The sequence below is a fragment of the Oncorhynchus gorbuscha genome, linkage group LG25 (assembly GCF_021184085.1).
Source record: "Oncorhynchus gorbuscha isolate QuinsamMale2020 ecotype Even-year linkage group LG25, OgorEven_v1.0, whole genome shotgun sequence".
Taxonomy (NCBI): Eukaryota; Metazoa; Chordata; class Actinopteri; order Salmoniformes; family Salmonidae; genus Oncorhynchus; species Oncorhynchus gorbuscha.
In genome coordinates this window covers 33,880,948-33,893,640 of record NC_060197.1, presented here as the reverse complement: position 1 = coordinate 33,893,640, position 12,693 = coordinate 33,880,948, and the positions used below count along the sequence as shown (strand labels likewise).

Sequence of the window (12,693 nt, the reverse complement as noted above, 5' to 3'; positions counted from 1 at the left end):
GAATGCGCGGCCAGTGTTTGGCACCCGCTAGGCGGCATGCATTTTTAGTTTGAAGAAGTCACTGCAACATTCTGCCCAGACCTCTACAGAATGTGATCATATTTTCCATTGGGCTTTCTTTTACGAACTGTCATTATCCAGTTTCAACATCACCAAGTCATACAGAAAATGAGTGTGTTTTTGTTACTATAAAAGGTGAATAGACAGCCTGGTAGGGCTGTCGCGCTCAAATATAATATGGCTCTGATTTTATCGATGAGAATATGTGTATATGGTGACAGTTTGATTACTATTTGATTTGAAATGTACACGTGGTATACAAATGAGGCCCCGTTACATGAGGGTGGAAGGGACATGACATTTCTAGTTGGTCAAGGATGTTTCCTCTGTTGATTTAATGGACGGCTAACTGTATGTCAATCTACTGAGTCCTTAACTTGCTGTAGGTTTGCAGAACATGGCTTTGAAAGCAGTTAACCACAGTTTGATTGTTTCTGGCAAGAACATATAGGGCCCAATAGTACCAACGGAGAATATTTAGTAGGTTTTCCATTTAATTTTTTGTACCCCCCCCTTTTTTTCTCTCCAATTGCGTGGAATCCAATTGGTAGTTAGTCTTGTCCCATCACTGAAACCCCCGTACGAGCTCTGGAGGCGAAGGTTGAGAGCTGTGTCTCCTCCGAAACACAACCCAGCCAAGCCGCACTGCCTCTTTATTAACACAATGCCGCACCAATGTGTAGGAGGAAACTCCGTACAGCTGGCGACCGTGTCAGCGTGCATTGCACCCGGCCCGCCACAGGAGTCGCTAGTGCCAAATTGCCGTCATTTTGTGAACAAACAGAACACTCGAGTAAAACCTCTGAGAGCATAAGCAAGGAAGGCAAACTTCTGAACCTTCGAAGTGTCTGCAAACAACAGTAATATGTTTCCTTGGTAGGTATTAGTTTCGTGTAGTGTTGATTTGGGAAGTTAACGTTCCCTTTATTCCCCAAGTCTGTGTGAAAACAACTTACGATTGTTCAGTTTATTACCAACTGTAGGTTCTAGAGGAAAAGTGTAGTCTTTAGACATTTATATAAAGGAATGTGTTCTTGGCTGTTAGTTCATCAGATACCTCACTTGTCCCCTGTTATATTTTTGTAAGTGAGTAAGTATAGTGACAATGGATGGACATGGTTTCTTTTGTTATTTCCAAAACATGCTCTGTCTGGTTCTCATCTATTTTGGGTCAGGTGGGGTGTCATGGCAAACAGTCTCGGGGATTTATGATATTTCCATTTCACACTTGCATGTAATGTGTGAAACAAGACGATTTCTGGGAGGGCGTCATAGCAAACAGTGGAAGAGTTTCTAAAAGTATAAAACTTTTTTTTAATAGCAGCTGTCTTTGGTTATTTTAAGTGTGATTTCTGAACATGTTGAGTTGACCACAGTCAGGATTTGGAACAGACTGGTCTAATTAATTGAATAACACACAAGTCAAAGTGCTGGGAAAAACAACTTGTTTGAATATGTTTTTAAATTAGTCATGGAATATTACGAACGTTAAGTTGCCATATTTACATTTTTGTCAGTCATCCAAGTTATGCCGCCATAGACAGCTCTTAGCTAAAATGTCAAGAAAGAAAATATATATATACTTTACTTTTCATTAAGATTAACACCCACAGATTTATCCTACTGCATACATTTAAAGTGCAATGAGCCACACACACCATTTTCTTTCCTTTATCGTCTCATATACCAGAGTCTCAAGATGAGCAACGTCTTCAGAGAGAATATGATATACATTTAAAGACCATTGTTAAGACCTGATTTGATTTGAGGACAAAAAGCAGCAGCTAGCCTGAAAGCACTGGGCGTTCTCTCACCCCAGGGAACTAGTTTCACCACTGAATGTGTTCTCCTATCGGGAAAGCCATCCATCAGCGTTGAGTTCGGAGTCGGCGAGTTGTGGGGAGGGACACGCTTTAGCCGTCACAAAGGTGTGTAATGCGCCAGCTAGGTGGGATGATGTATTGATCTGCATTGAGCAAAGGCACACTGCACCACTGTCTAACATCAAGGATTCAGTATGGAAATGCCTCAGGGAGTTTCATATTGGAGGCAACAAGAGTGGGAAAGTCAGTTATTGAAGTTGTTACACAGGTATTAGGGCAACTTGATGTCAAATTAAAACACACTGAGCTTTGTGTTTCTGTAAAATTGCCAGTGGCTGCTTCTTGAACAGTCACGTTTTGTTTTTATTTATCTGACATATGTTAAAGGAATGTTACAGTTTGACGACAGACCGTCTAATATAAAATACATCAGTTAAACCTCTGAGGCCATTCATCAACACATCTCTAATAGATCAATTACATCACCAGATGACTTAAATGTCCCACACTGTAGACCAGGTCACGTTTGCGGTGTTCATGTCTAACAGACATACCCTGTCAAAAATGCTGATGCAGAACAGACACTCTAGCTGATTGCTCAAAGGTGCTAGCCTTATCATTTTTGCTATGACGAGATACTTTTTTTGTTTGTTTGCGCTTGGAATTCCAAGACACTAAGCAAGACTCTCTCTTTACAAAGGACGTCTCAACTCCTTCATGTGCTTTGGTCGATTCCAAAAAATCCAGACCAGTGAAATGAGTCGGGTGACCCCTCACTTGGCTACGAATCAACATAATGCTTAGGATATTACTGCTGACCAAATAATTCTTTTAGAGGAATATTGTGAAGCAGAATAACAGAAAATGACTGACCGTACACAAAAGTGCTTCAGTAAGAGGAAGTCGGTGTCTGTAATTTTCGGTTTATCTTTCCAGTTCTAGTCAGGGATGCAAATTACAGTTGTTGTTGAACAAGGATATGCAAAACGAATCCAATCAAGATGTGATGGATAGGCCCCTTTAAAGGTCTGCCATCTCAGTTGAATGTGCTTTTCATTGAGATCAGATGTTTGTTGGTGGATTTTGCATGTCTGCACTTTTTGTTAGACCCAAGGATAAGTGATCAAGCCACACTGTGCTTTATAAACAAGTCTTGCCATCATTAACAAAGACTCATTTTAACGCTGCAATATGTAAGCAGTAGATCTGTTCTATGTGTGGTATTTCTATGCTTCCTGTTCTTAAGTTTTGCCTCTTACTTTTGGTTTTGTACACCAGCTGAAAATATGTCACAGCAATTTAGATGGTACAATGATTCTTTCCACACTATACATTGCATGTTTTGTCACAAACTGAAATTCACAGGGGATTAATAAGGATCCACCCCTCTTTAAGAAGATATATATTTTCGCCTAAAATGACATACCCAAATCTAACAGTCTGTAGCTTAGGACCTGAAGTAAGGATATGCATATTATTGATACCATTTGAAAGGAAACACTTTGTGGAAATGTGAAATTAATGTAGTAGAATTATAACACATTTAGATCTGGTAAAAGATAATACAATGACAAAAACATGTATTATTTTGCATTTAAAACAAATGTTTATAACATCTTTGAAATGCAAAAGGTCAATGTATTATTCCAGCCCAGGCACAATTTAGATTTTGGCCACTAGATGACAGTGTATGTGTAATATTTTAGACTGATCCAATGAACCATTGCATTTCTGTTCAAAATGTTGTATCAAGGCTGCCTAGTTGGTTTATTAATACATCTTCAAGTTCATAACTGTGCACTCTCCTCAAAAAATAGCATTTTATTCTTTCACTGTCAGCTATTCTAAATTGGACAGTGCAATTAGATTAACAAGAATTTAAGCTTTCTGTCAATGTCAGATATGTCTATGTCCTGGAACATTTTCTTGTTACTTACAACATGCTAATCGCATTAGCCTACTTTAGCTCAACCGTCCCGCAGGGGACCCACCGATCCGGTAAATGTTTTAACCAATGTATAACACTTGTATTTTCACAAGTCTTTATTACTATTTTTGTCATTTTAATTTGGCGCTCTGCAATTTCACCGGATGTTGTCGAGGAGGGATGCTAGCGCCCCAATGAGCCCAAAGAAGTTAATAATGGTGTTGGAGTTGTGCTTGGCCATGCATTTGTGACTAAGCACGCACCGCTGGGGGGCCCCCATTGAGGATCATTGTGGCAGATGTGTTGTTGCCTACCTTCACCACCTGGAGGCGGCCTGTCAGGAAGTCAGGAAGTCCAAATGATGATAATTCTCCACATAAAACCCCTAAAGATGGACCAGCCCATCTGGCATTTGCCAGAACTGCCCTATGGCCAGTCTGACTGCATGCCTTAACACACAATATCTACCTGTTGCAGTCGATTACTAATGCTGTGGATCTATTTGTTGATTGTTAAGCAATGAATGGCACTTCACTGGTCTACATGGGTGCTTGTGAGCTGTAGAATACAGGATTTGCATCATCATGTACTCAGAGGTGCCTAACTTAAAACAGAAGTATGAATTGTATGACAGTGGAAACTGCTGCTCAGTGTCATTTTATAGCTTCTAGATCATTTCCTGTGATTATCCCACTTGTCTGAACTTCCCCTAACCACATTTTCAGCTATATAAGTAACACTAATGTGAATAGAATACACATTTGTATAGAATCCTTAGTGTTCCTCAGCTAACATTTACAAGTTTCAAACAGACAGATAAGAACAACAAAACACCACATGGTTTAGGAAGCTTGTTGGTTGACTGTGGTCTGCTGGTTCCCCAGTGGGATGTGTCACCCTAATAACCTTGGTACTGAATTGCCTGGCTCCTTTAGCACAAATACAGTATATGTACATGCATTGTACTTAAACAACCCTTAACCAGCATGTCCAAAGCGAGCAGATGACACATTGCAGATGACACCGGCAGCATTCTGGGAAACGGCTCTGTTGTCTCTGGCGTGGCTGCCTTGCGGGTCGGTTATTGCATTTGAAGTTCAGTGTGCCGGTAGGCCCTTGAGCATGTGGGCTGCACTGCTTCCAGGATCAACTGAATCTCAAATGGTTGTCGACACGTGTTCCGGTTATGTTTTTGAGAGGAGATGGTGAGCAGTAGGTCAGGCTGGGCAGGATAATGCCTTGTCTGCCATGTTAGCCTAATGCTAAGTCTGCTCCAAAGCAAACACGCACGTTGGCATGGCTATGAGAGGCACTATGTGGCTTAATGTTGAAAGACTGGCCATTGACCAGGCATTGAACCTGAAGGAAGGCGTGCTGCAAGTATCTTATTTGCACTACATTGTTTACTGGGCAGATGATATTACCATGTAACTTGGCATAGCTCCCATTTATTGTTAACCTTCAACTCGGAAGCTGGGGCACGACTATTCAAAGTGACAAGGTGACACATGGTTTAAGCTTTACAGGTTTAAGCTTTACAGCATGTAATATGTATGCACAGTTGCCTATAATATCTTAGTTTGGTGGACTTTGGAATTTGTGACCTGATTTCTCGGTGAAGCCTGATGTTTACTATTGCCAGAAATATAATTTACTGACTAGAAGGATCCAAACACCACTTTTTCAATAAAGGTCATACAGTATTGCACAATAGGTCCTCGAATGTTTCTCCTGGATATTCATTTGTTTTCAGTTAAATTATTATTTTTGTTGTGACTCAAGTCTCCTTTCACTCTTTTACTTTTACAGATCAGACCCAATTGACGTCCAATGGTAAGAGCTGCCTGGATAGATCTTCGCTATGGATGAACCTTGGAAAGGGGCGATCAATTCTATTTGACTGCTCTATAACGTCAGGCCAATGTGGAGAGCCCCCAGAGACAACCGGGACCCACAGCCCCTCCCATCCCTGTACTGAATCCCCAGTGCAGAATGATCCAGGTTGGAGAATGTCTAACACCCCTACTTCAGGAGTCAAACGGCTATGCATAAGAACAATCAGACTAGCAATCTGTTTTGAAAGGATTTTCTCTGGACTCAAAAGACTTCCTAGCCAGTGACTTAAAATAAAAATATATATTTTTTGTGACATTTCAGACTTTTCCAAGTGGTGGACAAGGTAATATTACCTTCCTATCGAGCTGTGGAGAGGTGGCAGTAGTCGCCCATGTGTAGCAGGAAAATAGCTGCTGATAGCGGAATAACGTAGCCTCAGATTGTCGGGGTTCGTTTCTTGACTGGGCGAGGGATCCCACCGCTACCAGCAACGAGCCCCAGTCTGCCTCACCCAGTCACTCCACTCCCGTCCAAAGGCAGACACTCTATCAAATGGCATGGGCCAAGTTCTTCAGAAAGCCGGGGGGCAATCTCGCCAAATCCTACCAGCCGGGGAGCATGCTGTCTCTAGCCCCCACAAAAGGCCTGCTGAACGAGCCGGGGCAGAACAGCTGCTTTCTCAACAGTGCGGTGCAGGTGAGTCCTAACTTACCAATAAATAGTAAATTGTTACTGCATGTTTTCTTCATATGCAGCAGAGGTAATGGCCATGAACAGAAATGCTTTGTTTTTGAATGGTTATGTATCCAGAACAATGGGATGGATCTAGAGACACTGTTAATCTCTGATTAGGGACATTAATAAAAGCTTAATGTAAATTGCAACAATGCCAAATCCTTTTATTGCAACACCTGGTAAGCCGAGTCGATACAAAACATGTTCTCATTTCCAGTAGGTTACGTCACTCATGTTAGCGTTGCATAGTTTTAAGAAAGGACTCGACAGCATGTCCCCCGGTCAAAAATATTTACCAACACCAGCATTACTTTACAGCCTCAAAGCCCATAGCTTAGTCACTGTACATTTGTCAGTATGTCCCGGCAAGTTACTGGAAGGTTGTTTTTGGCTCGTGGGATGGCAGTTGGCGACAGGGTTGACGGGTGCAATCATCCCGCGGTGAGGTCACTCTTCCAGGCTGTGACTCAAGGGGCGAGACATGGCTGAGCTGGGTGACGATGTCTGACACCGAGGGCTATGTTTCCAAGGAACAGTAGCCTTCCTTTATTCTCCCTCCTTCCTCTGTCCTCCTCCATGGCCTGACTCAACCAGAGACCCCCTTTTAAATCTAAGCACCATCTACCAAGGAAGGCCATCACTAGCCCCAAATCCATGGTTGAGAATGTTTGAGAATAGGTGAAGTAAAGCTGGATAAACCTTGATTTCCACCCATAAATATTAACTGGCCCTCAAGTGTCACATTTGGAACTGAAAAATGGTTTTCTAAAACAAATCCCATTTAAAACCTGTCTTTCATCAAAGGTTATCAGGGAGGATTAGCTGGGCTAGTCTGGGTTATAATGAGAGTTGGGTGTGGATAATGAGGCACTTAATGAACATGACAATACTTTGTCAATATATTTTCTTCAATCCATTGTTCAGGTGCTGTGGCAGCTGGACATCTTCAGACGCAGTCTAAGGCAGCTTCCTGGGCACTTCTGTCTCGGAGACTCTTGCATCTTCTGTGCGTTGAAGGTATGCACCCTACATAAAGTCTTACAGTTGTTGCAAGCAATCACAATATATTAAAGTGACTTTTTAGGGCTTTATTGTTGCTGACACGTAGTTGGCCCTTGAACTGCTGTTAATAATTAATTTAAAATGTTTTCATTTTCAGGTTCTTGGAAGTCATTTAGGTTTGTTCAGAAACCTTGAATTAAATGAATGGTCTGGTTAATTCCCAACTTCTTTCCTTTTCCGCAGGGCATCTTCTCCCAGTTCCAGCACAGTCGGGAGCGCGCTTTGCCGTCGGACAACCTGCGTCATGCTCTGGCAGAGACCTTTAAGGACGAGCACCGCTTTCAGCTCGGCTTCATGGATGATGCTGCAGAGTGCTTCGTAAGTTTCCCATGGTGATCGACCAAGCTTACCGGCTTAACCCAGGTATCCTGGGGCGCCTCTGAGCTGAGGCGACTGGGGCCTCCCCAGGGATAGACTGGAATGTGTGTTGGGGACATATGAGGGCAGACGTGCTGTAACAACAAAGATTTCAGCAAGGTCACCGTCTGAAAGAGCCCTCTCCCCTCTCCCACCAATCTCCTCGACACAACCCGTAATATATAATGGTGGCGGGTTATGGAAGCAGAAGCACTATCTTTGGGCCTTTACGGTTTCCTCACTGTGTATGCAGCATCACTCCGAGTGGTTTAGAGATGTCTCTATGAGCCCTCTGAATGATTCATTATAACCATAACTATTCAGTCCACTTGTGCTTAGTTTGGCTATCTTCCACTGTAGTAGTAATGCTTTCTTACCCTGTTCTTTTTAACATTCATTCTAGACCCAACAGAGAGAATGTCATTACATGCTCAGACCCTGGAATGTTCAGACGCTTCAACACCAACTAAGAAACATCCAGGATTTAGGAATATTACTGTACATTACATGTAGTTTTTGACTTCATCTTCACTAATGATTTGTTCCTCTTTAGCCATAGGGATTAGGGGACGGTACACTCCAGTACATTGTGTTCTCTGTCTGCGAGTATTGGGTTTGACGCCGTAGTGAAATTGCTGTAAACCTACTCAGCACAAAGGTACACTCATTTTCTGTTCAGCGCAGCAGCTCTCGATTGGGGAGGTCATTCACTCAGGAGGGCTCATTCTACAGTGGAGGATAAATGGATTTGAAAATTAAGTTTACTCGTTCTCTGTAGAACAGGAGGTGATGAGAAAAAGAGAGGCCAGCCAAACCAAATAACCAAGGAGCCCACTCTCCGAGCTCCCCGGCAACACAGGGAACTACTCACACAGGCCGTTAGTAAAAATTTACCTCCGACTCCTGTGGTTTCCGTCTCGTACTGGAGTTTGTTTTGAATAAACAATGATTTAGAAAGAACCACAATCCAATCAAATCCAAGGTGGTGGTCAGGTGCCAGACAAAACAAAAAATGAAATGTTTGTCCTGTAACCAATGTCCCATTCTCAGTTTGGCAACAACCCTGTTTTAATGATATAGCTAGAATAGAAATGTAATGTGAGATCACAGGGTTTTCTCCCTTTATTTTTACCTGCAATTTGGTCAGGCATGTCATCTGAATCATTCTGACATTGTTACAACTGGTTTAATTCTCAATGTACGTTTCGCTGTGTGCATGTTCAGATTTGGCAATGCCCTGCATATAGCCATTCTCTCTTTTTCCTAAGGACCTAATAACCATGTGAATCTTAGGTTCACATGCGTAAATTAAAGACAAGGCCCTGTAATGCTTCAGCCAGTACGACTTGGATTAATTTCTGAGCAGAATTAGCCAGTGTCAGATTAAATCGCTTCGAAATGGTGAAGGTCTAAAAGCAGCCTGACTCTTTCATAAACCCAGTGGGATTCTGTAGCAACGTGTGAGTTTCAAATGGAGGCCGCTTGCACTCAGACTGGTTGCTTAACTACAGTAGTGAGGCACCACATAACTCCCTAGCTGTTAAATGTCACAAAACAATACAGGTTTATACAGATGTATCAGGGGGGGAAGTATTGGTTTACCCGACGTTATTTTTCTCTTTACTGGTACATTAAGGAGATAAGTGTATAGCTGAGGGTGAGTTGAGGGCGATACATGCTGAGGAAAAAAAAATAGCTGATGATTGCTAATATTTCAATAGAGGGGGGCGATTACCAAAGTTTCAATTTGAAAATGTGAATATTCCTTTGGATAAGATCAAGCTAACTTTGCTAATGGTGATTCGGTGAAAACTATTACACGTTTTGTTTTGACCCATTTCTTATCGTCATGGTATATTTCCACAGGAGAATATTCTGGAACGGATTCACCTGCACATTGTGCCTGAGGAGACAGATGCCTGCACCTCCAAGTCCTGCATCACACACCAGAAGTTTGCCATGACACTCTACGAACAGGTTAAAGGAAACTCCTAGCATGTGGTAGCACACACACACACACACACACACACACACACACACACACACACACACACACACACACACACACACACACACACACACACACACACACACACACACACACACACACACACACACACACACACACACACACACACACACAGGTCCATATCCATTTGCAGGCACAGGGATCACACACACACACCATCCGGGGGTACAGCAGCAGCCACATGGATCACTGTCTGAGATAGGACCTACCCAATTCATCACGTCTCCAGAGTGGGTCTGCTACTCTGGAATAGAGAGGGGGGTTTTCCTCAGATCCCTCCCTGCCGGTATGATGTTCATCTCACTAAATCCCAGAGCAGTCCTGTCGTCAACGTATCAGACAGCTTTGATGCATGGTTTGATGGTGATGCATAGGTGGCCAACTCTGAGAGCAAGTAGATATGCAAGCTTTTCTTCCAGCACGGTTTTACACACCTGATTCCGTTAATCAGCTGCCCAACAGGTTAGTGGAATCGGGTGTCGTGTGGTGTTGGGACCGCTGGGGTCAGAGCGCGTTGTGTTCGAGTGCACTGTAGCGGATAGTTTGCTGTGCTACACTTACAGTATGGAACAAAACACCTGTATACCCCAGTAGCTCTCCAGCAGGAGGGTTGCTTTGATGTTTCGGTAGAGGCCCTATAGTGTAAAAGCCAGCAGTGCTGTGGCCCAGTGTTGAGAAAGGAGGCAATAGATGACGTCTGAAGACTGGACACAAAACCCACCCCACCCCACCTGCCACTTTTCCTCTCAACTGACAAACAATCCACTCTCTTCCATCACAGTTCACACAAACACCCTAAAGTAGTAATTTCCCCATAACTGCCCCCAAACTACTACACCTCGTGAAATGACACGCTGACTTGATAATTGGTGATTGGCAGTGGCTAAGCGGCGCCTAGCTAACGGCCACGTGTCTGTGTTGTGTTCCTGTTCCCCTCTCCCCTGCAGTCTGTGTGCCGTAGCTGTGGGGCATCCTCCGACCCCCTGCCCTTCACTGAGCTAGTGCATTATGTCTCCACCACTGCCCTCTGGTAAGCCATGCTTACTGACGTCACACAAAACACACATTTCTCCATGTTCCTCTTAGGGTTACTGAGTGACTTTTGTAGCTTTGTCACTCTCTGTAAACTCTCTCTCAGATCTTTCTCTCACACTCTTTCTGGTTCTCTCAGTCAACAGGTTTATCAGAGGCGGGACGAGTCATTTGGAGAGCTGCTGCAAGCGGCTAGCACCATCGGGGATTCCCGCAACTGTCCGGTAAGTGTCTGTCCTATCAAGCATTAAGAAAATCATACATTGATGTCAATGGCAGTTTTGTGCAAAAACTAGCACACGCATATCTCAAGTCAGGATGCAGCTCCATTCTCATCACACTAGACAACTAGTAGGGGGCGATGTTGGAAAGTCACTAGCAAGACAACAGCAGAACCCCCCCCCCCCCCCCCCACTGTGAAGTCGTATTTAGGGTTCTTGTTACTTAGTTGTCTGGTTAGTTAGCTTATAGAGCTGGGACGGTAGCAGTATCGCAATATTTTTCCCATGGCAAAATGAAAACACAAATCAAACTCTTTGGTCCTTTAAAAACCTGCTGTATGTAAAATATTGTGTGCTATAGCTTGGAAAATAAGGACATGTGACTCTGGATGATAGCCATAATGATGTTTGTTTCCAACATTAGGGCTGTTTTCCTAAAGATGTGAAATCCACTTTCTGTTTGTTTCCTTGCCACGATTCAAACGAGTATCGCAATACCGGTATTGTCCCGGCCCTGTTAGCTAAACTGGTTAGTTAGCTCTGCTCCCCTAGTTATCTGTCTCCTCCTCTCTCGCTGTCACCAGAGTAACTGTGGCCAGAGGATCAAGATACGCGAGTCCTCATGAACTCCCCGGAGATCGTCACCATCGGCTTCGTGTGGGACTCAGACCAGTCAGACCTCACGGAGGACGTCATTCGCTCGCTGGGGCCACACCTCAACCTCTCTGGGGTAAGGATGGAAAGCCAGCAGGGACAAAAAGCACAACAAACTGATTATATTATTACGAAGATCAGTTCAATATTGTAGCGTAGTCTTTCCCAAACTTGGTACGGAGGCCCCAAGGGTTGCACGTTTTGTTTTTTCCCCAGCACTACACAGCTGATTCAAATAACCAAATCATCATTAAGTTTTGTATTATTTGAATCAGCTGTGTAGGGCTGGGGCAAAAACCAAAACGTGCACCCCTTGGAGTACTCAGGACTGAGTTTTGGAAACACTGATGTAGCGCTTTCAGTCTGCTCTTGTGTTTTTGTTTATTGAAAGTGATGGGTCGTAGAGAAACTAAAAAAGGTTCAAAGACAGTGGAGAAGTGTACTTTTCCAATCACTGTCATAAAAAACCCATTGGATCTTTGATTGGGGCCAAAGACCTGTGAAAAAAGTTAGTGATGGCCAAGAACCTCCACATAAGATTAAAACATGTCTAATTCTCTGTCAGCCCGTCATAAAACAGATTAGTCAAGTAGTGTGATTTAAATTGCCAAAGCAGTGATTGCACCCAAACAAAATGTCCACCTTACCCCCCCAAAATGTGAACCCTGGAAATAGGAAAAACAACAATAATACACTATTTAGAATTGGTCGAGCTCCTAAAATATGGTTCAAATCACTACATTCTAGTTTTACTCTATTTGCTTTCCGTTTTTTTCTGTTTGTTTGTTTGTTTGTTGGAGCCTCCACAGCTGGTGTTCCTTGCCCTGGTTGTGTTGGGGTCAGTTTATTTCGGTGCCATGGAGCATATGGGGGAAATAAAGTGGGCTTTATCCCTGCGTAAGTCGGAGCGTTGCGTAAGCAGTGCGTGGTGCAATGCCCAGTTGGCCCACACCGCTG

At 43.3% G+C, this 12,693-nt stretch overlaps 1 protein-coding gene across 1 annotated transcript in view; it reads left to right on the top strand.

Annotated features, from left to right (window-relative positions):
* The window catches only part of LOC124013728 (inactive ubiquitin carboxyl-terminal hydrolase 53-like), a 55,979-nt gene that overhangs the window by 15,860 nt on the left and 27,426 nt on the right, over positions 1 to 12,693 (top strand). The window contains 8 exon segments of the mRNA XM_046328179.1: positions 5,620 to 6,342; positions 7,306 to 7,398; positions 7,627 to 7,761; positions 9,667 to 9,777; positions 10,777 to 10,859; positions 11,001 to 11,085; positions 11,667 to 11,691; positions 11,694 to 11,812. Of these exon segments, the coding sequence (XP_046184135.1) occupies positions 6,199 to 6,342; positions 7,306 to 7,398; positions 7,627 to 7,761; positions 9,667 to 9,777; positions 10,777 to 10,859; positions 11,001 to 11,085; positions 11,667 to 11,691; positions 11,694 to 11,812 (795 nt within the window). The 5' untranslated portion in view covers positions 5,620 to 6,198.